Below are 27086 nucleotides of genomic sequence, written 5' to 3'. Positions count from 1 at the left end.
AAATCTAGAAGAGATGGTTTAATGGATTCCAATACTTAATAGATTGGACTAGATAATCTATAAAGTTCTTTCCAACTAGTTCTACTTTGTATTGTAGCACGTTTTCCTTTTCATGTATTTTTAAATTAGAATAATCTTTAAAGATGTTTAGAACCTGTCAGAAACTGAAGGAGGTATTAGCACCCATGTTAACCTGCAGCTGCTGTTTCTCATTCTTGAGCCTGTATACGAATATTCTAAGAAAGAAATTTGATAAAGCAGGAAACTATATTCATAGAAAAATGTCTATTTCAAGTTATATAAGTTTGCATATAGTATTGTCTTAGGACATCTTAATGAAATTGGATATGGGTAACAATAGCAGAAGACTGCAGTTCTATAGTAAGTGTACAGTAACAGTGTACAGTAGTGACTTTTTTTTTTTAAGTCAGCTATAGCCCAGATTACTTTTTCTTAATCTCAATATTACATGAAAAATCGATTGACAAAACTATAATGCTTTTGTACAAATCTGTAGCATGACCACAGTTACAATAATTATATATGATTCTGGTTCTGTACCTTCATAATATAGGGACAGAGGGGGCTGAGGCAACTGTCATGTGAGGTAAGATTACAACGTTTGATCATTCTTAATTTAGAAAAAAATGAGACATGCTAGAGATAGAAGAAACTATTCATGATATGGATAAACATTGAGGAGAAAAAAATTCCCTCACGATGAATCCACAGTGATCCAAAGAACATGAATGCTGGGAGACTGAAAACAAACGGAAGTATTCACAAAGTTTATAATTGTGCAGTTCTCTGCCATAGGATGTTGTGATGGCTATACAGTCAAATGGCTTTGAAAGTGCACTAGAGAAATTCACGGAAACGAAGTTTTTAGTGGTTACATACTAGGCATGATGCTGATACATTATAAATAGCATATCACTGCGAGGCAACACACGGCATCCTAGCTGTTTCTTGTGACCCCAACCATTAATACGATTGGTTTCGTTTTGGCTTGGCGCGTTGTGCGAAGTCTCATTGTGGGCTGTAAAACAATTTTCTGGAGTACTGGGTTGTGCAAACCCAACCAACTGTGGTTTGTTCAAAGAATTATGACTAAGGAAATGGTTTTTCGCGTTGAGTGAATCCGGCCATTGTGTAACAACATACTGTCAACTGCCTGTGAGCAAATAATTCCTGCTACGCTGGAAGCAATTTGCTACAGCAACAAAGCGAATGCCCTTCAGGCAGCTGCGTTGCCATCTTTATTGTTTCACCGTCCTGCCTCCAACAACCGTTGCTCCCTGGAACGTTAGTTCCACCTCTCCCCACCAGCAATGAAAACCTGACACGAATCTCGAGTCAGACGGGCTGACGTCTAAAATGGTCGCCTCATTCCTTCCAAGCCCCAGTATAATTCCGTAGCGTCTAGAGACTCGTTTCCAGCACGGAGAAGCAAATGGAGACGTAGCGCTGCACGGGAAAAAGAAAAAAAAAATTCTTGTCCGAAATTGTTTTTCGCCTCGCAGTCTCCCTTCAGCAGGGCCTGACTTGTCAGGCAGCACATTAGACACCTCCATGTGGAGTTGGCCAGGTCCTTCCTTAGTCTAGGGCGCACCCGTCTCTATGAGGCCCTCTTTTCCGCCGCCGTCGGTGCCGGTGCGAGATGAATGCGTGGAGCTATCGCCGCTGAGGGTGTCTGGACCCGAAACTACTCCAGGGTCGGGCATGGGGGTGACAGGGGGGTCAGGAGGCGGAGGGATTTGTTTTTTCTCCGAGCGGCTGCGGTTGCCCCTCTGCTGTCTGGGCGTCTTCGTGTGCTACTTCTGGTACGGCGTCCTGCAAGAGACAATGTAAGTCGCCTGAGGAGAACGCTTTCTTCTCCTTTCCAGGGTCGGCTGAAATGCCTTTGGTTCTGGCGTTCGGGAGCAGATTTCGCTACCCCTTCTGAGAAACTCTTCCTTCCCAAATACCGTGTCCCTAATACGTGTTGTCTCCGATCACTCCGTCTAAGCTCCTTTTCTTCTTAAGGAAACGCCCGGTTACCATGTCCCAGATAAGAACCTGGTGATTTTTCCTTCCTCTTTTGAAACCTACTGTCATCCTTCCTGACAGTCTTGGTTTGATTTTTCATTTAGAAGGTATCCAGCAAGATCTTTGGGATTTGAATTTACCAAGATCATATTGTTAACTATACTGTATCTGGACTGTAAAAATCAGAACGTCCAGGTGGCAGTGGAGAGTTTACTGTAGTTCAGATACAGTCTGCCTAAATTAAGTCCATTGGTTTCAGTGGATCTAGTCTAAGTATGATTAAAGTTTAATCCTAAACATTAACAGTTGTGCAGCAGGTAGAAATCCCACAGATGGCTGTTCCTCTACTATTGCTTATGGATGGATAGTGGAGAAAAAAACAATTATACTGAAATTGTGTCGGTCATATGGTTATTAAAGGCATAGAAATCTCCCTGCAAAGAGGAATTGGCAGTGTGTTAATTCATCAGTTAGACTTTAGACTATCTGTTTCATGTTTGAGTTTAAAAGGTTTACTTTAAAAAATATAAAAAGCAAGTTACAGTTCCATGGTATAAAAAGGTAAGTGGATTCTTCAAGTTGCTCTGAAAAATGTGGTTTTTAATAAGTACTTTGATTTTTCTAGTTAATTTGTAGGAGGCTTGAGATTTTATATTGACTCTTCCAATACATGACTCACTCTCTGGTCTTAAATCATTTCTTTTTATATCCTCCTGCACCTTAAATAGAAGATTATATGATCTTCTCTCTTATATCAGTCAGTATATTTCTTTTATTAATCAGTTGCTATCTCATGGCCCCGCTGGGAAGATCCCATCAAAATAATAAAATCAATAGTTTGCATATTCTTCTAAAGGACAAAGGTTGTCTAGCAAGAGCATTTCTTTAGCTCTGTTTCCTTTTAGTGAATTTAACTTCATGAGAAAATATCATGATTGCCTTTGACTCATTGCTACAACACCTGAGAAAAAAAGCAAATGTTCTTTGAACCTTGTAAATTTTGAATCCATACATGAAAGTAATATAGATGTCTTCATGAGTATTGCATCTTTGGTAACTGATTCTTCCTCAATATGTGTTTTTTTCCCCCTAACAGTACAAGAGGCAAATATGGGGAAGGAGCAAAGCAGGAGAAATTCAGATATGCTCTGTCTTTAGTCTTTATTCAGTGTGTGATCAATGCCATTTTCGCTAAGCTATGTAAGTACATCCAAAGAAATCAGCAAAGTATCTGTTTTGCATTCTCTTGATTCTGGAATCTGTTGTGAAACTCCAAATTTGAAGCACACCATCTTTTTGGCGGCGGGGAATAAGCCACTATGACCAGTGGAATCCATACAGAGAGGTAAAAAAAGGCATGATGGTGGGCACAATTTGCATCACACCAGCATCCCACTTTTTTGACAGTCCCCCCCCCCACTAGTGGACACTGCTGGCTCTGTGACTTGATGGTTTGTCTGGTTATTTCAAACCCATAAGAAACTTCAGTCCCCCTTTTCTGCTGCTTATTGTTTCAAATAGTCATTGTTCTCTGATGCTTGTTCTCAGGAAGGGAAGAATGGGAGAAGTGGAGGTGCCTAGGGCAGGCTCTTGCTCAGTTATCTGGAAACAGTTTGATCCTATTGCTCTCAAGGAAGTGGACAGGATCCTAGGGAGTGTGAGTGCAACCATCTGTGTTTTAGACTGGTGTCCCTCCTGGCTGGTGAAGGCCTCCCAGAATGTGACATGGGTGGGTTCTGGCGGTGATTAATGCTTCTCTGGGGGAGGGGGTAGTGCCCCAACCTTTTAAGGAGGCTGTGGTCCGCCCTCTTCTTAAGAGAGATAATTTTTGTCCTGTCTCCAGTCTTCCCTTTTTGGGGAAGGTTGTTGAGGAGTTGGTGGTTGTGCTGCAGCTCCAGAGGTTCTTGGATGAAACTGAGTATCTGAACCCTTTTCAGTCAGGGTTCAGGCCTAGATATGGGACGGAAATGGCATTGGTCGCACTTTTTGATGACCTCTGGTGGGAGCAAGATGGGGATAATGTGCCCATCCTCACTGTACTTGACCTCTTGGCGGCCTTCAATACCATCGACCATGGTATCCTTCTGGAACAGCTTCAGGGGTTGGGAGTGGGGGGCACTGCGTTGTCCTGGTTCACTGCCTTCCTCTGTGGCCATTCCCAGTCGGTGTTGATACGGAGCTAGAGGTCCAGCCCTTGACCCCTGCTTTGTGAGGTTCCACAGGGTTCGGTACTTTCTCTGCTTCTGTTTGACATCTACATGAAGCTGCTGGGTGAGATCATCCATCACCATGGAGTGAGATATCATCAGTATGCTGATGATACTCAGGTGTATATCTCAGCCCATGGTGAGTTAAGTGATGCCATGACTTCCCTCCGCAGTGCCTGGAGGCTGTTAAGATCTGGATGGGGAGCAATGGGTTGAAACTGAACCCTGGCAAGATAGAATAGCTCTGGGTTTGGGGTTCTTTGGTCCATGGAGAATTACCATCTTTGGTCTTGGATGGGGTGCACTGCCCCAGACAGAATCTGTGGGTTCTCCTGGACTCGCAACTCCTGCTCGATGAGCAGGTGGCAGTCGTGGCAGGAGGGCCTTTGTGCAACTGTGGGCCCTTTCCTGCATCAACAGACCCTGCTCACAGTCACACACACCCTAGTCACCTCCCGTCTTGACTACTATAATGCACTCTGCATGGGACTGCCCTTGAAAAGTATCCAGAAGCTTCAGTTGGTTCAGAATACGGCAGCCCGCATAGTTTTGTGCCTAGATTTGCACACGTATCACTCTTGCAGGACCTGCATTGGCTGCCGATTACCTTCCAGGTCCAATTCAAGGTGCTGGTTGTCACCTTTAAAGCCCTACATGGCTTGGGGCCAGGTTATTTGAAGGGCCGCCTTTTCCCAGTTTCATCTGCCTGACCTACCAAATTGGGGAGGCAGGGTATGTGATGGGTTCCCCCTATTGAGGAGGTCCATCCAATGACTGAGCGCAGACAAAAAAAAAAAAAAAAAATCTAGCGGGACCTAGAAGAATGGCCTTCTCTGTGGTGGCTCTCTCCCTGTGGAACATCATACCCGCAAAGATAAGACTGGCCCTCACCTTGATGCTCTTCCGCAAGGCCCTGAAGACATGGTTTTGCCAACAGGCCTGGAATCCCAGGTCAACCCGGAGCCCATCAAATGGCTAGTGAAAATGTATTGTCGCCAGGGGTGCATGGAGTGGGTTTTGTATTTGGGATTTTTATTCCTATAAACCACCCAGAGTCACCGTGAGTGAGTTGAGCAGCCATATAAATTGCTTAAATAAATAAATAAAATAAAATAAATGTTAAGGAATACATTTCTTGGGAGTGCATTTATCCCCCCATTCCACATTCAGGAAAGGCCCTCTTCTTCAACCATGCCTTTTGAAATCCAATGATGATTAATTTAGCTGCTTTTTGAAACTAATGCTTATCTATTTTTATCTTTATTTTTTAATTCTGTTACTCACCTTGTGTGCCTAATGGATGGGGGTGTGAGATATGCAGTAAAATAATAAAGAGAAGCAGACTTTGGCTTATGTGCTTTTAAAGAGAGGGGTCAAAGCAGAGAGCTGCATGAAAGAGAGCTATATACTTCTTTCTTCTATATTTTGCTAAAATGGCTGGAAAACAATGGATGTGTGCTAAGTCTCCTGCCTTTTTTCCATTCCAAACAGAAAACAGCATAATAAATCATATTTGGGCAGGAGAGAAAAAAACAGAAAAAGTCATTTTCTCCTTTTGTACAGCATACCCTGCCACCACACTTTCTTTTGAATTCTTCATAAGGGGAGAAAAAACCCTCTCTATATTTTTGTAAATTCTTTTCTTTTTACTGACCCCTTCTTCCAACTGCTGCAGGAAAATTGAGTAGAAAATAACAATTGACAGAGGCATGTGTTCCAACATCCTTGGAAAAGAGAAAGGCAGATGGGGAGATAGATGTTTGAGTAGAAATCTCTTCTATCACCCTCTTGCCATTTTCTTGAGTGTCTCAACTCTTCTTACCAGAATTGCATGATATGCTTATCATGGTTTATTGAACTACCCAAATTTTTTGAGTCCCCATGACACATAGAACCAAAAAGTAACCACAAAAGATGGGTTTATAAATGTGATCGGCTCCTTTGTGATTCAGTATGTTATGCAAACATAGCCACTAGGTAAGAGGCTTAGTCCCTTTTAATTTGCCCCCCAATTACTAATTGTGGTTGGAGATAATGGCAAAACTAGATCTTCTACATATATATTACAGCTAGAGGTATGCTAATCATTTTGAGTTTGAACTGCTTTCTGCACAAAGTAATTGTTTTGGATTAGAAACAGATTGTTCTGACTGTAAGCATTCTGGTGCTGTTTTTTCTTTAACCTTACAGGATGTTCTGATCCTAAAATAACCCGTTTGAACTCAGAACAGCTGTAGAGCATGTAATAGCTCAGCTGTAGAGCATTAAACGGCTCCCTTATTTTTAACTTCCTTTTATTCTCTGTTTTATTTTGTTTTATATATTTTTAATGTATTTTACTGTTTTTAGCTTTGTTGTACGCTGCCCAGAGTTGCCTGTGGTGAGATGGGTGGCTATATAAATTGATTTAATAAATAAATAAATAATAAATAAATAGGTCTGAAGTGCTTTTTCTTTCACTTTTTACTGGCTGATCATAACATCAAATTTATTTACAACTTCCTGAAAGAAAGCATTAAAGTAAACAATACTGGGAGAAAAAAATCATATATAATGTTCTCTTTGGCTGGAAGAACTCTTGCCAGGCAAAGATTTAAATTTAATTTTGACTTTCTTCCATTTTTCTTTGAATGAATGCTAGATTGTTGCTAACCTGACAAACTGCATAATAGCATACTTTCGTAGGCAGACTAACTCATCTTCTTGCCTCCCCTCTTAGTTTAGGTGGTCTTGGAAACAGGAAGGAAATTGTGGAGTTCTTGGTGCTCTCTGAGCTTGGTTGTTTGCTTCATTACCCAAGTAGGTAATCTCATCAGTTTCACTGGGTAATGAAATGCAAGCAAACATTTTTTGCTCCACAGTTCAACCCTGAGCTACAGATATTCTCTTCTATTGGAAGAAAGGAAATTGTTTTATCTTTTGTGTGAAAAGCCCTCTTGAGCTCTGCTTTTGAATAGTTTGCTGTTCCTAAATTAAACATATGTTGTTGGGTCTTTTCCTACCAGTGATCCAGTTTTTTGACGCTGTCAAGGTGGACCGGACTCGGAATTGGCTCTACGCAGCTTGCTCTCTCTCCTATCTGGGAGCAATGGTGTCCAGTAACTCAGCGCTTCAGTTTGTCAACTACCCAACTCAGGTAAAAAAAGAGCACTGAATGGGTGTGGGTACTTGTTGGCTGGTGGAAGATTAAATAGAAAATGGGACATCTTTCTCCCTGCTTACTGGTGAAGAGCTTGACCGCTTCATTTACTGTAGGGTGCATTAAATGTATAGAATAGTGTAGAAAAGATCCAGATCCTTAATTCCCATAATGCTTATATTAATTTGCATTATACTTCCACAGTTATTCGGAATTGGTTGTTGTGTTTGAAAGAGAAATAAGAAATTCCAGGCTTGGCTTCAGTAATATAGTTTTGTGAAGGTTCAAAGGGGTGCTTTACTTCAACAAAGTTTTACATCCCCTGAAAGCTGCTTCGCTAAGCAAGAATGGTCCCCTCGCTTTTAAGACTAAAGCAAGGGTTGGTTTATTTATTTACTTACCTACAGGCCATAAGGCTGTTCCAGTCTCGCAAATATGAGTGGTGTAGAATTCCCCATTATATAATTATGATTTTTTAAATAATAACTTTATTCATTTTTTAAAAAAAGAAACAGAAAAAACTAACAAAAACTAATACTGAGAGAAAGACTAAGAAGAAAAAGAAAATTAAAAAAAGAAAATAGTAAAGATAAAACGTGCAGAAAAGAAAAAGAGAGAAACAAAAGAAAAAAAAAAGAATTGACTTCCAACCCTCCTTGCAACAGATATAAGTAACAATATACATCAAACTCTTACTCTAAATTCAAAACATAACTTCCATTATTTCTATTAACCCATATTACTTCTAATCAAATCCATACAACATAATTTCATTTTTTTCTGTTTCCCACAAAAAGTCCAAAAAAGGTTTCCAGTTAGCATTAAAATTACACAATGTCTTATTTCAAATCAACGCCGTCAATTTCGCCATCTCAGCCAACTCCATCAACTTCACCATCCATTCTTCCACTGTAGGTAATGTCTTATTTTTCCACCTCTGTGCAAATAAAAGCCTTGCTGCTGTTATCATATATAAAAACAAAGTTCCATGAGTTTTTTCCAACTGTTTATCCATCAAACCCAAAAGGAAAGTCTCTGGTTTTGACTGAATATTAATCTTTAAAACTTCTGTATTACAGATATGTACCTCATTCCAGAATGTTTTTTGCTTTTTTACAAGTCCACCAGAGATGATAATATGTCCCTTCTTGCTGTTCATATTTCCAGCATACAGTCGAAGTACCTTTACATATTTTAGATAATTTTTCTGGTGACAACAATACATCATTTTATAAAAATTCTCTTTAAGGTTATAACACAATCTTCAGTCCTTTCCGCCACATATTTTCCCATTGTTCCATCTGTACATTGTAGCCAACATTTTTAGCCGATTTTATCATACAGTCCTTAACTTGTTCATCTTCTGTCTTCAATTTTAATAATAGCTTATGCATCTTTGCAGTAACATTTTCATCATTAGTACATAATTCTGCTTCAAATTCAGTCTTTCCATATTCAAAACCATAAGTCCTTTTATCTATTTTAAATCTTTCTTGTAATTTGTACATAAGAAAACAATTGACACATGTATCCTTCTGATATCAATTCCTCTTTTGTCTTTAATTTAAAATCCATTTGAGAAAATTCCAATATATCACCATAAGTTAACCATTTATTTTTAGTTATCATTTCTCTTCTATAAAAAGCTTCTTGGGGTGACAACCATAAAGGAACCTTTGGAGATAATGCAGATTTATATCTGTTCCATATTCTCAACATGGCATATCTAATAAAATTATTTTTAAAATCTACATTAACTTTAACTTTATCATACCATAAATAGCCATGCCACCCAAATCTTAAGTCATGCCCCTCTAGTTCCAATAACCTCCTATTTCTCAAAGTCACCCACTCTTTCATCCAAACCCAAAAACAAGCTGCAAAGTACACCTTCAAATTCAGGAGACCTAAACCTCCTCTTTTGTATCTCACGTGATTTAGTTAAGTCTCCATTTACAATAATTTGCACTTTCTGTGATGCATAAATCGATTTCGCTCTTTTTATAAAATTCTGTCCAAAATCCATATCTCCCAAAACTTTAAACATAAAAGATCAATTTAAATTGTCAAAAGCTTTCTTGGCATCCAAAAAAATTAATGCAGCTTGTTTTTCATTGTGCTGTTCCAAATATTCTATAATGTCCAACACTATATAACATTATCTTTTAATTGTCTTTTAGGTAAAAATCCACACTAATCTACATGAATAAATTTTGTGTCGTTTTATAAATTCTCACATTAACCAAAAACCAAAGGTGTTTACACTTTTTTTTTCCTTTTCCACCTGGAATCTTTAGTCCCCTCTAGTGTCCAATTTCTGAAATAAAGTTCAAGTTTCTATTTTGATTTAAGATAGACAACGCATTCTGGTTCACATGAAATGCTGTTTATTTTATTTAATTATTTCCAAAATCTTATAATAAAAGTCCTAATGTTCCAAAGCTGTCTGGACCCTTAATTTGTTTATAACTTTCTTAGATCAAAATCTTATTTAGCTTTTTGCCATTTTTTTTCAAATTCTTCAAATTCTTAAACTTACAGTTATTTTTTAACTGGAGAAGTTCCGAAGAACCGGTCTATATGCCAGTTCTTCGGTCTTTGCCACAGTTGTCATCTCCACTAAGTCAGAGATGTGTTTAGTTCACCATGCCTCCATCAGAAGTCCAAGAATAAAAGTTTAATAGTAATAAAAGGATTTCTTTCGCTTTGCTCTGGAGCTCCTCTTAGCTATCTCTTGCAGCCCTGGTTGAGAGTCTCAGGCTGAGCAACTCTACTGCTAATTGGGATATCCCACAGGGTGTTCATGAGAAGCCAGCAGTGAGACCCCTTAGAATTCATGATGGACTCCTGGGCCAGATGGCTCCAGTGTGAATGGCAACCAGCCTGAGGTTCCCTTGATAGGTATGGAGGGGATCTCTCAGGCCAGATAGCTGTAGCACAAAGTGAGGAGCCTTCTTCCACTCTCATCCTGACCCAGAGTGAATTAATTGTTTTGTTGAAGAGTCTATACACCTCTTTGCTGAACCCTAATAAATAACATTATTAAATGTTGTTCAAGAAACCATGGTTTGATGTGATGTATGAACCTAGCCTTAAACATAGTTTTCAACTCTTCAAAGGATCTCAGTGGTTGATCAAGCAAATGTGTATATATTGTAATATCTACCTTAAAAATATTTGTTAGATGGAGCAGGGTCAGCTTCAGATGGTGGTAAAGTTGTTCACTTGCTACGGCCCCAAGACCAACAGGAGACTCACTGCCTGTAGTAGCTGAAGTTTGAGAAAAGAGTGGCCTAAATGTGATTCTTTATATAAAAGAGAAGACTAAGTAGGAGGCAAAGGGATAGTGAGGAAAGGAAAGTGTAGGGAAAAAATAGCTGTGGGAGTGAAGAGCTTTAAAAAGAAATACCAAAGGTTTAAAATGGACATAGAATGTAATGGGGTTTACAGAGAAAAGAGAAACACTCAGCTAATAAAAGAAAGGTGTGTGGCTTCTGCTCAGAGCATGAGTAACTTCTGTACCGCAAGCAGCTGGCTGTTTGTTTTTTCCCTGAGAGTTTGTCACATTCTTCAGATGCCAGAGATATAGAAGGTTATAGCCAAGTGAATCTTTCTTTTTTTATTTTCATAGGTCCTTGGAAAATCCTGTAAACCCATCCCAGGTATGCAATCCCTGATCCTATACTCAAAATTGTGTGTGCCAGGGAACTTTTGAGATAAGTTGCCCACATTGACTGAACCTGATTGTTTGATGTAACTTTATTGGCTTCTAGAGGTTGGACTTCCATGATGGATATTTGGGGGGTGGGGGAGTAGGGGTTCAGGTAAAAATGGGGAAAAGGAAAACAATGGCTGTTGATACTGTGTGGCTAGTAGGTTGGGATCACTTCATGTGCGGATCTGCAAACACCAGACATTTGCCTGAGTGAGTTGTTTCCAACAGCTGGGAAGAGATGGCCCAGCAAGTTTGTGTTCAGGAATGAAGGCTCCACAGGATTCTTAAGTATGGCCAGTGGGAAATGATGTAAATGGTTGCAACATGCAAGACAACATGCAGTGGTCATTAGTTAATTAAATTTCTTAGCAGGACTGTTAGGAGTATGCTTTTTCCCACATTTCCTTTCTTTTTCTAGTCATGCTCCTGGGGGTGACAGTGCTGAGGAAGAAATATCCCCTGTCCAAATACTTGTGTGTCTTGCTGATTGTCACAGGCGTGGCCCTGTTCATGTACAAGCCGAAAAGTGGAGGAAGTGTTGGGGATGAGCATGTATTTGGGTATGGGGAACTCCTGCTGGTAAGCCCTAAATTCTTAAAAAATAAAAAAACTTTGGGGCTGGAAATTACAAGGTGCTAAATTATGTTTTATACAGAAGTGGGAGGAATGACTCTCAGAGACATAAGCTTTGGTTACCTTGGCACCTGCCCTTTTTATTTGCATGTTTCATTAAGCTGCCAGTAACTTACTGCAGATTTCTTTAAAATACTTTATTGCATTAAACAATTAACCAAGCTTCCCCCCTCACAAAATAGAGTTAATAAAATAACATAAGACGTAACATTTACCAAAAAAAAAAAGGGGGGGGATTAGGAGAAGTAAAAAGAAAGAAAATCTGGGAATTAGTCCTGTAACAACTCCAAAAAAATGTCACCAGAGTGCTTTTTTGCTTCTTTGTTTTTTAAAAAAGGTAATTCAGATGCTGACTTGCTGCAAGTTATGTCCTCCTTTTGTCCTTCCAATATTGTGTTTGTTTATTTAATTATTTACTTTACAGGACTGATATGGCTGCCTATCTCATGTAATGATTCTGGGCGGCTCACAACAGTCCATAAAAAATAAAGATAAAAACAGAAGTATCCTTAGAGGCGAATATGTGTAGCTCAGGGTTGAACTGTGAAATCCCTGGATTTCTCTGAGCTTGGTTCTTTTCTTGCAAATGTTTCATTACCCAGCTAGGTAACATCAATCAAGGAACTACCAGAGGAACAAAACAAAATCCCCATCAACACTGGCAAGGCATGCCACAGTATATAAATAGAGAGCAAACCCCAACCCATTTTAGCACTGAAGATGTTACCTAGCCGGGTAATGAAACATTTGCAAGAAAAGAACCAAGCTCAGAGAAACCCAAGGACTCCACAGAAGTATTCTTCCCCCCAGGTGCCAGACCAAGCAACTTCCCAGCTCAACCCCCATCCTAGCCCAGTGCTTTGGCGAAGAGCCAGGTCTTCATGACCCTCCAGAAGGCTAAAAGGGTAGGGATAATGATTGATAATCATTCTTTTGACCATCTCTCATGCGTGAAAAATCCAGTTCCTGATGTCTTAGTAAATTCCATCTGCTATGGGTATAGCCAAGCAAAATATATACCTCTTTACCTAGCAATGTTAATCTATTTGCTTCTAGGTGTCAGACTTGTACAATTTTTTATTTTATTTTTTTAGAAAAAGTTGGGGTTGGGGGAAAAAGGAAAGAAATGGCTGTTGATATTGTGTGGCAAGTAAGATGGGATCAGTTCACATGCAGATCTGCAAGCACAAGACATTTGTCTGAGTGTGTTATTTCCAACAGTCAGGAAGAGATGACCAATAGAATTCTTTGTTACCTTGAAAGCAATCCCTGCCAATGCATAAATGTAAGACTGCCATCAAAAATAAAATTATTCTGGAAGTTGGGCCCAAGATGAAGATTTAAGAATGTTCCATCCTTAAAGGCTAGTTAAGGGGCTAAACTAAACTGAGAATTGTAACTTAACAGAATTTGGGTACGCTGTTAATATCTGAACCAAATGGACTTTATTTGCATATCCCTGGGTGGTTACAGGGATGTGTACTGTTCAAAACAGAGGTGTTCTACTTCATCAACATAGTTTTCAGCAACTTTAAAGATTGTGATTCTCCTCCTTTCCTCACTTTAGTTGCTGTCTTTGACACTGGATGGACTAACTGGGGTGTCTCAAGACCATATGAGAGCCTACTACCAGACCGGTTCCAATCATATGATGTTAAATGTTAATCTGTGGTCCACTTTGTTCCTGGGTGCTGGTAAGAACATTCTTTTGGGTCTGCAGGGGAAAAAAATCATGCTAATTTGAACTCAGTAATTGTGATCCAGATCATCAGGGGAGTAATGGGAAGCTATGCATGTGTTACTTGTGAGATTTGCCCCGTTCGACAGAGAAACTCTCGTGACACGTGTGGTTCACAAAGAAGGTTTACTCATGCGTAACGTAGTAGTCACAAGCAAAGCCAGGACTGGCTTGGTACAGTTGCATCACTTGTTATATTCCCCCCTTCCCGCGCTTTTTTCCGCCCCGCGATCACGTTGCTGCTGCGGATTATTGGCCCCCCAATAATCCCCCTTGATTGTCCATGATGGCAGGTTCGGTCAGGGTCCATTGTCCTTGATGGGCAGTCCCCCCCGGCTTGGGTTGGTCCCTCCCCGTTACGTGCAAGCCCGCGGGTTCTGTGCTGCGCGCGATCTTGTTTCGCTGCCTGCGGCCCCGTTCATTGTTGGCTCGCGCCGTTATCAGTTTATAGTTAAAAGCTTCCGCTGCGGTTTTCCTGTTTGGCTGGGCGCAGGTGGCCCGTTAATTAGCGGCGCTTTCAGTTCCTCTTTTCCTCGCTAGCTGCCGCCGGTGGAGTTCGCTGGCTACGAGCTTCCCCGAAGCCCCGTGCTGACCGAACCTGACATACCGCCCCCCTGAAGACAAGTCCCCCTCTTAATTGGGCTACTAGGGTGTTGCCCCCATCTGCCATAACGGTGTGCCTTTCCTTGGCTAAGTCACTTATAGGATGGGTCCCCGAAGGTTCTCCTTCCCCTCCTTCCCTTCCTTCGCCGCTGCGCACGTCGAGCAGCTGGCCACGTACTCCCTCGTATCCCTCCGGAGAGACGGCCACCAGAACTGTTCACGCAGGAGGTGGAAAGTCCTAACAAACCCACAGTGTCCCGTAGTGTCCTCGGTGTGCCCTCTCCGGAGCACATCCACCCGGCAAGCTTCTGGAACGTAGAGCCTCCCCTTGTGCTCCCAGCAGGTCCCTTGTTTCGTCAGGGAGTCCTTGTTGTTTACTAACCAGGGGTCTCCCTCGCTCGCCTCTGCACAGCGCCGCCTCAGCTCCGGCTCGGCTCCCTTCCCCTGCTTCTCCCTTGGGGGTTGGGCTCCGCCTTTCGCCTCCAGCTGGGTCGTCCTTGTTGGGTCTGTCAATTCGAGTGGCGGCTCCCTCAGTGTCCTACAACCTTCCAGGTTCCCCTGGCCACGGCCAGGTCCCAGTCTATCGCCGGTTGCTTCACTCACGCTTGGCGCGGACCAGTCGGCTCCCGGCGCCGCTCCTGCCCCCGCTCTTGATGCCAGTGTGATCGCCGCCTGCTTTGCCACGGGGCCCTCGGGTCCCGCTGCCACCGTCTCTGCTGTAGCCGACCCCTGCGTTGCTGTGGGGCCCTTCGTCGTTGATGCCACCGCCACCTCGGCGGTCTCTGACCCCTCTCGTTTGTTGGTCGCCCTCGGCGCCGTCCTCGTATTCGCCTGACGGGCGGTTGGTCGCCCGGGCCCCGCTGCTGTCGCTGCTGCGGCTTGCCGGCCCTCGGCTCTCCGTCGCGCAGTCGCCACCTCGCCTAGCTCCGTGGGGTCCTCAGCTCCCGCGCCGCCTCCGCGGCTCGACCCGGCTTCCCCGGTGGTGCCGTCGAATCGCACCGTCTCTGCTGCCACGCTCTCTCGTGCGCTTGCCGCCTCGGCTCCTCTGCCGGTCCCCCTCGGCGCCGCCCTCGCCGCGTGTGCAGTTGGTTTCCCGGGCTCTATTGCCCGCTGCCGCAGCTCGCCAGCCCTCGGCTCGCCGTTGCCCAGCCGCCACCTCGCCGGGTTCTGTGGGGCCCCCTGTTCTCGTGCCACCTCCGCAGCTCGACCCCGTCTGCTCGGTGGTGCCGCCGAACCGCATCGTCTTGGCCACCCAGTCGATGTGCGGGTTCTGGCGCGTAAGCCATGCCAGCCCCAGCACTAGTGCATGGCCGGCCCCCGGGGCAACTACTAAGCCTAGCTCCTCCCGGCTTGTCCCCACTGTCAAACCGACCGGCTCAGTGCGATACTGCGCCGGTTCCCCCCCTGCCGTCGATCCATCCAACTGGCTGAGTGCGAGGGGCTCCCTGAGTCTCCTCACGCTGAGCCCCAGCGCGGATGCCAGTACCGGGTGGATCAGGCAGTGGGTGCATCCCGAATCCAGCAAGGCATCGACTTTCGCCTCTGCTTCTGATCTCACCCCCTTGAGGTGGACCCTGATCCTCATGGGCGAGTAGCTTCTTCTGTCCCGCCCTTCCTCATGCTGCCACTCCGTTGGCTGCTCTGGGGTGCGCCTCAGCGTCGCCGGCCATCGCCTCCCGCTGGCTCGCTCTCCCCTCCTCGCAGAGCCGGGCTTCCTCGTGAGCCAGCCAGCTCCGCTGCACACCGCTCCACTAGCTGCTGTCTCCTCCCAGGATCGGTCGGGGTCCCTTATAGCCGGGAATCGCCGGCCCCCGTCCTTTGTGCAGCTCGCCAAGACCCCCTGCCTCGAGGGGCACTGCACCATCCGATGCCCCTTGCCTCCACACCGGTAGCAGGTCCCTGCAGTCTGCCGGGCGTTTCCAACCTCGATCCTCTGCCGTCGGCTCCTGCGCCTCGCCTCCGGTGCCGCCTCACTTTGGTCCGCTGTGGCTGGTATCGGGGCTCGCGCCTCTCGCTTCCCCGGGTCTCCGGCATCCCCCGCCGTCTCCATCAGCCAGCTCCACTTCACTAGAGCCTCCAGGTCGTCCCTACTGGGTGCTCCCCCCTGGATCTCTGAGTGGAGCCTGTCCACTTCTGCTAGCCTGGTCTCCACGCCGCCCTCTGCGGCTGCCCCAGCCGGGGCCCTGGGTCCGCCACTCCATGCCTCCCGCATGCCCGGTACAGCTGTCGTCTGCTGCTGGAGGTCGCCCTCCAGCCCGTCCAGCCTCTCCTCCGGCTCCTGGCTCCTGGACCCTGCGCCGCTGCTCCCGGGAACCGCACGTCCCGTCAAGCCCTCTGGCTCCGTCCCGCTGCTGAGTGCCCGCTTGGCGCCCCGCGAACTGGCCGTGGTTGTGGGTCCCCTCTTCCTCACGCTAGGGACTGGAGTCATCTGCGCAACCTCTGGTCTAGGCTCCGTGCAGTTTCTTGAGGTCGTATCCTCACTGCTGCCGGTATCGCCCGATTCCTTCTTCGCCTGCGACTCTGCCCCTGGGGCCTTGCCCCGCCGGAAGATGGTCTGCAACATCACTTGGACAGCATCCATCCGCTGCTCGATCTTGGCCTCCAGTCGGGTGAATCGTTCCTCACGCTCTCGGGCCTCGGGTTCCGAGTCACTACTCGTCGCGACCCCCCATGCTGGCGACCCGTTGGGGCTCCTGCCCCCGCCGAACGACCACCCGTCCTCTGGCGCCCTCTTGGTTGTGTCCGTGCGCCATTCGCCCCGGACTGGTCCCGCCATCACGCCTTCGGATCTGGGCTCCTGGTAGCCCAGCTGGCACGCGGTTTCCCCATCGCTTGCCATCTCCTGGTGCCGTTAATCAATTCCTCTCCGGTCTTGGCTGCAGGGAAAGAAAGGTGAGCGCTCCTCGGTGTGTACCGGGTAGCACTCAATGTGAGTCCTGGCTTTATGTGAGATTTGCCCCGTTCGACAGAGAAACTCTCGTGACACGTGTGGTTCACAAAGAAGGTTTACTCATGCGTAACGTAGTAGTCACAAGCAAAGCCAGGACTGGCTTGGTACAGTTGCATCACTTGTTATATTGCCGCCTGCCCGGGCTTTTTTCCGCCCCGCGATCACGTTGCTGCTGCGGATTATTGGCCCCCAATAATCCCCCTTGATTGTCCATGATGGCAGGTTCGGTCAGGGTCCATTGTCCTTGATGGGCAGTCCCCCCCGGCTTGGGTTGGTCCCTCCCCGTTACGTGCAAGCCCGCGGGTTCTGTGCTGCGCGCGATCTTGTTTCGCTGCCTGCGGCCCCGTTCATTGTTGGCTCGCGCCGTTATCAGTTTATAGTTAAAAGCTTCCGCTGCGGTTTTCCTGTTTGGCTGGGCGCAGGTGGCCCGTTAATTAGCGGCGCTTTCAGTTCCTCTTTTCCTCGCTAGCTGCCGCCGGTGGAGTTCGCTGGCTACGAGCTTCCCCGAAGCCCCGTGCTGACCGAACCTGACATTACTGTGTGTTTGAAGGGTACAAACTCAAGCACAAAACTTTTGAGGCATGTAGGAATCCTTGTGTTGTAAAGCTTGAGGTAGTTACCTCATCGGTAGATAGTATCTCCTTCCCTCTTCATATAGGTTTTATGGCACAGTATATTCACCTGATGAAAGTTGTTTCCACACACAGCTTGCTGTTAATTGGATTAGGGTAAATATTGCATTGTGTAATACTCGATTACTTAGGGAGCTTCTTTAAAATCTACCATAGTGATACTACCCCAATAGAGCTTGCATGTGTCCCTATTTTGCTTTAATATCACAGTTCAAACCTCACCCATTCTTCTCTTGTTTCAGAAATGTGGTAGCTCTGCATGTCTCCCGATGGGCAAGCAGTGGTGCTGCTGTTGTTGCTCCTGCAGCAGCCACCTGGCACCCCCCTCTCTCCAAAAGGCTGTTCCTGGCCACAGTTTGGTCTAGGTGGGAGTCATGCTGCAGGTTGGCAGTAATGCTTTGCTCCTCCATTTGGTGTCTCCCTTGTTCCAGGAATATAGACATGTTTCTGATTTCCTTTGGCTGCAAAGGGTTAAGCCATACTCTTTATTTTTATGTGTGATGGTTAGATCCTCTCCAGAGAGACTACCTTAGGAGAAAGGATTGGATAATTAATGAAAAGGAGCAGCCCTTGCAGCCAAAGTAATTTGGAGAGCAGTTGTTCCCCTCTTTTAAATCAAGGTGGCATTTACAGAAATAGTGTGGAGTGCAATTCAGCAGAAGCTGTAAAAGAGGCTTGTGTGCTGATCGACTGGTCCTCTCTAAGCTAGCGTGTCCAGGAAGCAAGGTACCAATCAGCTTTTGAGTTGACTAAAAGAACATGCAGAAATAATGCCCCAATGATCCAGCGCAGTATGGTCAGCCAGCCATTCTGACCTAGGCAGGGTTCTGCAACAAGAAGTGTGCATAGCTGAATATAAGGTCCAGCCAGTCCAGCTCTGTAAAAAAAAAAAAAACTTTTTTTGCAGCACCAAACTATCAAGCTGTTCCACCTCCTGAGAGCAACATAGCCTCCCTCATTTACTACCTTCAAAATTGGTGAGCTACATCTTCCATCATCCCTAGCCATTGACTGGCTGGGAATGATTAGGATCATCTAGTCAACCCATCTAGAAGACTCCAGGTTCCCCATCTCTCTAGGAAACTTGTTTTAGACAAAAAGAGCCTTTCTCTTTCTTTTACTATGGGAGATGTATTGGTTACCAGTTGGCTTCCAGGTGTTTTCAAGATGCTAGTTGTTACATTTAAGGCCCTTAATGGTTTTCAGCCTGCTTGTCTGAGGGACCACCATCTCCCATATTGATCTGCTATCCAGTCAGGTCAAACAGGGTCAACTCCCTCCAGGCCCAGTCTATCTGAGAATGCCATTTGGACAGGACCTAGGAAATGGGCATTTTCTATCACTTCCCTGCAGAAATCTGGTCTACCTGTTCCCTCCTGGGTTTCAGGAGAGCAATTAAGAGTTGGCTTTCCTATGTAGACCAGGAGGAAGGCATGTTATGAATGCTGGGATGTATTGGTGGACACATGGCTTTGTATGTTTTGTCCCTTACAATGTTGTTACATTTTTTAAATTATTTCTTTCAAGTGAGCTTATTTTTTTCTTAGAGGGGCCTTTTTGTGATGTTTCTGATAGACACTCAGAGTTTTTGGGAATGGGAGGGGGGCGTATGGATGAATGGATGTTGACCCCAATGAATGTTTGACCAGTTCTGACATTACTCCATAGTTGATTTGATTTATACTTATTATTCTTTCCCAACTCACTCAACCCCTTTTAATTCTTAAATCTCCCAAACCAAGGGGAAAGCTAAGAAGTGCATTACCCTGAGTTTCACTACTTTTAAGTAGAACATGTTCAGTTAAAAGGAATATGGTTTAGGAGCCAGATAGCATTGGTCACAGGATGGTCAAGGCAGGAAAAGAAGTCTCTATTCTATTGTTTTCTCCTAAATATTTTCTTTTCCTCTAGGTATTTTGTTTACAGGTGAGCTTTGGGAATTCTTGAGTTTCACTGAGCGTTATCCTACCATCATCTATAATATCCTTCTCTTTGGTCTAACCAGTGCTCTAGGTCAGGTGAGCAACTATTTTTTTCTGTTAGCCAGTGTTGTGCTTTAGCTGTCCACGCTATGCTGTACCAGTGGTGTAAATGCTATATGTGCTACACAGTAATATGTTACAAGGGAGAATACCAGCTATTTCTTCAAGTATCCTGACCCCCAAAAGGCTTGTTCATGAGAATGCTATCAGAGTAGAATGTTGCACTTATCCCTTCCAAAAGTGGACAGTGAAGCCAGGAGGGATCTTTTTGCCTGCTATTTGAATGCAGAATTATGATTATGTAAGCCCAAACAAGCCAGAATCATCAGCTTCAAACCAGGGTTTATTGTCAGCTCACAAATCTTAGTTTATTTGGATGACCTTAATTCCTGCTTTGGGTGTTTCCCAAAATTCTCCTCTTCATGTTTGGCTAATTTAAGAGTACCCTAATTCACAGAATGGTTTATTAAGGCTTAAAATGACATATAAAATAAAGTACAGGAATAATACACGATTCAAGCAAGCCTTACTACAGAAGTACCGAAGGCTATTTGCTTATTATTTGAAATGATTTTTAAAGCTCCAGTTACACAATAGTAGTGCTGTTACTCTTATAAACCTCACCTCAATCTGTTCGCTTGAAATGGGTTTTCTTTCTTTTTTTGTCTTGCCTTCTTCCTTCTATGCTGTCTTCAAGGTTGCATGTTTTTGTTGCACGACGAGTTCAGAAGATCTGAAGTACTGCTTTTCTTCTGTGCTTTGCCTTTGGTGCTAAAAAGAGAAGTGACCCTGCTTTTGTATTCCTTTGTATTTATCGAGGGCAACACAAAGGACACTGTGGTTGAAAAAGACCCTCTGCCTAATTCCTGTGATCGAGGGAACAAAGGTTGATTACCCTATATTCCAGGATTGTTTGTAACTTCTCTTTTAAACATCTCAGAATGGGAGAAAGGGCAGCATATCCCATAGTTATAACTGGTCTTGTGCAAGTTCAGCAACACAAAGAGGTATCTGTAGTAAACAGTTGGAGGGAGGATGTCTTCACAGGGAGGTTACAAGATCAGAGTAATGTAAGTCATATTTCTCATGTTCAAGCCTGTACATTTTTTCCCCATCTTTATTGCAGAGTTTCATTTTCATGACTGTGGTCTATTTTGGGCCTCTGACCTGCTCTATTGTCACCACGACTCGCAAGTTCTTCACCATTTTGGCATCAGTCATCCTATTTGCCAATCCTATCACCAACTTGCAGTGGGTGGGCACCACCCTGGTATTCCTTGGTAAGAGTCCAGCATCCTTTGTCTTTATCTATTTATTTGGGAAACGTCAACCTCAGTTCCTTGCAAAAATTATCCAGCCCACTGTACATCTGTGTATGATTTCCTACAGGATAGCAGTCTGATTAGTTATTTCATTGGGTTTCTCACCTCCCTATGTGTAGGGGTTTTATTTTAGTTTTATTTAAATCTGTTTACAGGGTCCTTAGGCAGCCTACCATGATATACACTTTTCCCTATATGCCATTCTCCTCATTAACTTGCACTCCACCAAATCCACTCCACTGGTTCAGGTACAGCAAAGGCTATGCTAAACCCGTTTAATATGCTGGAAAACTTCGGTGATTAAAAAAAGCAGAAAGAATAATCTTTGCTGATGCTCAAATGGCAGTAGAATTGGAAATCGTATTTCTATCTGAGGTAGCATGACCAAAGAGAAGATTTTTGCCTGCTTAACTGCAGGTGTTAGGAGTACCTGAGAGTGGCCTGCTGTGAACTGAGGGAGCCTGCTGAAACTTAGACACTCTCTGGCACTGTGGACTTCAGCTCCCAGAATTCTATGTAGTGGTTATTTTGACTGAGGAATTCTGGAGATTGAAGTCTAAACATCTGGAGAGTGCATAGATTGGGAAAGTCTGAACTAACACTTCAGGTAAAGTCGTTGATAATCGAAGGGTTGCAACTTTTTAAACTGAGCCATGTTTTCCTGACTGGTTTTAACGCTGTTCTGGTTTGCTTCTCGTGCACCTTCAACTTGCTTTAAAGATACGTTTACACTGTGTGGTTGTGTTTTGCTGTTATCGCTTCTTCTCCCTCTCACCATTACACTACTTTTAGCAGTTGTGCCAGGGTTCAGCAATTATTCTGTCTTAGCTCAGCAGATTTAGAATCTGCTTCATACTCCCACAGATAATAATTACTTGTACAGAGAGCTATTAAATGAAATGCTTTTAAATCTACATCATCTTCTCTGGGACATTCTTGTAAGCTGAAAATCTGCTCCTAGTCTGCTAGGAGGAGCTTGGTGTTTTCCAAATCATCCCAGATAAAAGCCTGGATCATCCATCCTGTTTTAATCAAAATAAGCCCCTCCCCCCGCAACACTTTCCCCTGTAACATCATTTGCAACCCCAGTTAATTTCCTATTTGTTTTTCTGCAGGACTTGGCCTGGATGCCAAATTTGGGAAAGCATCAAAGAAAACCTCACATTAAGAAGATTTTTGGTGTTTCTCTTGAAAACCTTAAGCATAAGGAACTATTAACTTATTGTCTTATTTCCCAGTACTGGGAATTGGACTCAGGATGAGTGCTTGGGGAAAGGGGACCAGATAGGGTGGGTTGTTTTTAATTCAAAATGTGTTTGATTTTTTTTTAATGGTGGTTTTATTTTACTAAAAATCAAAGAAGTTAACTTTTCCATATCTACTGAGGAATCAAAACTGTGGTTGATGGATGGCTAAAATAAATTCTTGATGGAATAGGAGGAATGCTTCATATCAAATAAAAGGAGGGGAGAGAAAGAAACCTCTGTGTTCATGTTTTTAAATTTACTTTCCATCTCTGTGCATTGGGGGAGAGGTGTTATTTATTTAGTTCTTTACTTACACAAAAAATTGTATACCGCCTATCCTAGAGACTCAGAGCAGTTTAGCAGTAACCATAAATATTCATTATAGGATAAAACAATCTCCCCAGGCTAACCAATCAAAAACCATATACATACTAAAAAATAACACATAATCAGATAAATTAAAAGTAAGCTCTGTGAGTCTTCTTCTAACAAGAAGTGTTCTATGTTAGTTTGGTAGCATAGCTTATGGTAAATAACTGGATTGAAACTACTTCATGGAGAAGCCCTGTCCCTCCAGAAGACAGTTGAGGTAGCTATCCAATGTTACGTTCACACATAATGCTATATCAGTCGTTTTAAAACTATGGTTTATTGATCAATCCAACATGGCTTGGACAGTAAATCATAGTAGATTAGTTGCTATATCACACTAAGCCAAAAGCAAACAAATCATGTTATGCTTTAGCAATTGTTTGGGTATGTTTGGTGGAATTTTCTCCCTAGATAAATGTGCTCAGCTTCAGCCTGGTTCATTTAAATCTGAAGGGGGAGGTCTACCAGAAAGTTCAGCTGTGTGCTGCCTAGTGGCCCTGAACAGTTTGATGCCTTCCAAGTTTCTTTCTTGGAATTTCTCCTTAAGAAATTATTAAAATTATTTGATTCAGATCACTGGGCCCTAGGGATATGCAAAGTGTTCTGTGCTTGAGCTGTTCTGTATACAGAACAGTTGGTTTGGGGTGGTTCATGCCCAAAGCAATACGTTTGTTTCAACGCTTCAGTCCAGGACTGAAATACAGTGGTACCTCGGTTCACAAACTTAATTCGTTCCACAGTTCTGGTCGCAAACCGAATTGGCCGCGAACCGAATCAAATTTCCCCATAAGGTTCAAGGTAAATAAGGTTAATCCGTTCTGTCCCCTACAAACATGGTCGCCAACTGAATCGGTCGCCAGCTGAATCAAATTTTCCCATAAGGTTCAATATAAATAAGGTTAATCCGTTCTGAACCATATGTATTTTTTTTAAACCACAAAAATATGAAACAAAGTACAGTACAGTACAGTATGAAGAGAGAGAACACTAACCTTGCTTAAGGTGACACCAAAAAGCTTCACAGCAAGTGTCTGTCTGCGACCGCAATCTCACCTAGAGGAAGCCACGACCACGTGTCAGAGCAGGGAAGATGGCCGCGGGTCTTGTTCGTCACCCGATGCAGAGTTCACGAATGGAAGCAAAATCTTGCGAACACTGCTGTTCGCAAATCGAATTGTTTGTTAACAGAAGCGTTCGTGAACCGAGGAATCACTGTACAGAATTGGGTCAGGGAAAGTAGAAAACAGAAGAAAGTCAAGGACGTTGGCAGCAGCAGTTGAGGGAAGGCAGGAGAGCATAGGAAGGGAAGGCATGGGAAAGTTTTGGGGTATGCAGGCTGGCAAAATGTGCTATGCTGGGAACCTGCTCGGGGAATGTGATTTCATATTCTATGAGAGCATATTCTTGTGTCAAAGTGGGAGTTTCTGATAAAAGAACTGGAGGCATATTACCAGAATTAGAGACAACTTGGTAAAATTTAAGAGCCACAAGCAATTTTCATTTTGCACATCTCTGCTTGCTTGCTTCCAGATTTGTATTGCAAATAAAAAGGACGTGATATTTTTTGTAAACAAAGGGTGAAATCATCATAGTTCTGTATAATCTTCCAATATTTATACTGAACTGGCATGACACAAAAATAAGCAACTGCTTTTGGGAGCTGTGATTGTCTGCATCTAATCACAGGTTGCTCATGATTCTAGTTTCTGTACTCAGAGGAACTGGAACAGACTGTCAATAGAAGTCATGGATTTTTTACTCTAAGTCATATATTGATCCTTACAATTGCGAGCACTCTGGATGTTTCAGTCTGCCGCCGCCTCCTCCTCCTCCTCCTCCTCCTCCTCCTCCCTTCCTGGCTGCAAGATCATACAGAGAATTGGCTGGGCACAGAAAGGATCTGCAGTGGCTAGTTCCCAAAATGCTCATTTGCTGCTTGGATTGTTTGGTATGAAAATAGGGTAGTAATTCACCTATCCTTTTTTAAAAGGGTGAATTGATAAGGGGATTCAGGACTTGCTGATGAAGCTCATAATGTTAAAGAAATAATTTCCTAAAAGTCTTTAATCATGAGACGATGGGGAATGTATGTCTTCCTAACGTTGGTGAACAGCAACTTTGAAAGTTCCCTTTCTGTATCTTAAAGAGAGGCAGAGCTACAGAAGCATAGAAAGATCACATCTTCCCTCAGTGTAGCTTGATGCCAGCTGACCACATAGGCACTTCATATGCTTCATTGAAATGGTTTGCCATTTTCTGTTTCTAATTCAAAACAATATAAAGCCCCTTCCTAATCTGATTTACAGCCCTGGGATAACGAGAGCTTGTAATCCAGATACTCACTGGCTGTGAGCTCAGTTTTTTGAGATCAGCCAAGGTTGCCTGTGCTGCCACCTGCAGCATTGAAGAGGCAATACACGAAGAGAAAAGTCCTATGGTTATTGATGATAAATAGTGTACTTGAAGGATGACAAAAGTCACATGGATATTCTGCCTAATATTTAGTCCCTTGATGGTGGAAACAAATGTGGGGAAGGGTAAAGACGATTGCTTGCAATCATTGATGCTGTTCTATTTCAGATGAGGCTTTTCACCACCGTCTTTACGCTTAATTCTGTTGCCTTTTAACATTGAAGGTACTAGAGGAATAGTTGGACTGTGTTGCTAAAGAAACTCATTTCTCTTCCTTCCCAGCCATTCTTCCCTGAACTCGGGCCTCTAAGACCTGCATTAAAAATGTTTAAAAAGCCCCCTGTTTTAATTAAGCAGGAGCCCCCAAGAGCTGCACCAGGTGTACTCCTTTGAGTTCCTTCAGGCTGTTTCCTAGTACGGGACAAGGGCGGGCAGTTAACATAAGGCTGCCTTGGAAGCTCATAGACCGAGGTCTCTGTGGAGCAAACTTTACACATGAAAGCGCATCTCCACCAGCTGTCACAACCAGGCTCCATCTGCTCTGTGCTTTTGGCCTCTCGCCCTTCCAGATGGGACCTTGATCTCCCTTCCTTGGTGGTGCTTGCAAATGTGCTCTTCCCCCTCTGGTCCCCATCTTTTCCAATTTCTCTTCAGCCTTCAACTGATGGTTACATTGATCTTTTTGGATGCGCTTGTTCTCTGCCCCCACAAGGCTCAGTCTTCTCTCCAAAATTAGACCTTTTGCAATATTGGAACGTTGAACCGGGAGGCATTATTGTAATCCTGTTCCTATTTTCCTAAAAGTCAACCAGAGGGAAAAGGGCGGTTTCTCTCTTTAGTGAATTCTGTAAAATGTGTGGCTTCCTTGGAGTGGATATAAAACAATCCCCCCCCCCCAACGATTGGTGGTTTTTCTTTTTAAAAAAAAAAAGCAGGGGGAACAGTTCCTATCCTTCCTAGCCAATGTGGTTTTTAAAAAAAAATTATTTATTAAACTTGTATTCTGCCTGACTCCCAATGACTCTGGGATACAATAGAGATTGTTGTTACTTATTTTACATTTTAAAATTTTGTAACAGAAGTGGTCAGACACATATACAAAGCATCTGTTGGGGAAGACTGTAATCGGGCAAGGGAGCCATTATTTCTAATAAATCCAATAATATAGCCTGTTTTTCTAAGGCACTGTTCAGCCCCACAACAACCCTGTGAAGGCAATTCAGCTGAGAAGAGGGCAGGGGGAGGTATCTACTAAATCAGAGTATGGCTTACGGATGGTCTGAGTGTTTAAGTGGTAGTGAATGTAGAGCTGGACTGTCCTCATTGTTAGGCCACTGAACAGTTGCATTCAAAACAAACCTATCTAAAAGAATATTTATGAACTGGTTGCCAATTAGTCAAATTAATCAGAAACATACTGTATTGTGATTGGCCTATAGGACTGGGCTTTTGGTACACCCTGCATACTTCTTGTCCTTCAGGATCCCTTGTAGTTACTTCCCCAAACCTTTCTTAATTAGAATTACTTTCCTTTCTCATGCTGATTTTCAGCTCTCAATTTTTGCTGGAAAATTATGCCACTGATTCTCACACTAAGAGTCTAATCCAATCTACTAGCTGAATCTGCACAACTAAGTCATGGTTACAGGTTAGACTATACGGTCATACCCATTGCTGCTGTTGTTTTTTACAACACACTGAACTATAAGCTAACCACACTGTCTGGTTTTGCGTGACACGTTGGACCAAAATGCAGTTGGCTAGTTTGTGGTCAGTGTGTCATGCAAACAGCATGTTCCCTTTCTTAATGAGGCTACATTGTACTGTGTACACTTGACACAAAAAATGAATACATTTACATTTGAATTCAGAAGATTTAACCTTGTCTATTTTGAAAGTGATTTTAAAAACCTGTCTCTTGTTATTTTGTGGTAAATGTCCTAAGTGTCCTTTTTCAAATTAGAGTATTAGGAATAAAAACTTGCTAATAAACTTGATCTAATTATTTGCTTCCTCATCTCTGATTTCAGCTATAATAGCAATGATGGGTGTTCACTGGCTTTCCAAGAAGGGGCAGAGGGATTTAAACAAGTAGGACTGGCTATT

General features: G+C 43.6%; 1 protein-coding gene across 1 annotated transcript; it reads left to right on the top strand.

Annotated features, from left to right (window-relative positions):
* Positions 1-1583: 1583 nt before the first annotated feature.
* Positions 1584-22429, top strand: SLC35B1 (solute carrier family 35 member B1). Its single transcript, XM_088143498.1, has 9 exons — positions 1584-1847; positions 3125-3228; positions 7241-7371; positions 11006-11036; positions 11508-11668; positions 13290-13416; positions 19557-19663; positions 20754-20907; positions 22065-22429. Exons 1-9 carry the CDS (start codon positions 1621-1623, stop codon positions 22115-22117), a joined length of 1095 nt encoding a protein of 364 aa, XP_087999624.1. The 5' UTR covers positions 1584-1620; the 3' UTR covers positions 22118-22429.
* Positions 22430-27086: the final 4657 nt, after the last annotated feature.

Source organism: Python bivittatus, unplaced genomic scaffold, assembly GCF_059951505.1.
Source record: "Python bivittatus isolate LINGU-HERP-01145 unplaced genomic scaffold, Pbiv_v1 ctg000410_np1212, whole genome shotgun sequence".
Classification (NCBI taxonomy): domain Eukaryota; kingdom Metazoa; phylum Chordata; class Lepidosauria; order Squamata; family Pythonidae; genus Python; species Python bivittatus.
This window is presented reverse-complemented; position numbering and strand designations above follow the sequence as displayed.

Excerpts from the sequence above, each read along its gene's own strand:
- SLC35B1 (XM_088143498.1), top strand. The coding sequence starts at position 1,621 with ATGAGGCCCTCTTTTCCGCCGCCGTCGGTGCCGGTGCGAGATGAATGC. Across the intron at positions 1,848-3,124 it reads GGCGTCCTGCAAGAGACAAT|TACAAGAGGCAAATATGGGG; the intron begins GTAAGTCGCCTG and ends TCCCCCTAACAG. Across the intron at positions 11,037-11,507 it reads ATCCTGTAAACCCATCCCAG|TCATGCTCCTGGGGGTGACA; the intron begins GTATGCAATCCC and ends TTCTTTTTCTAG.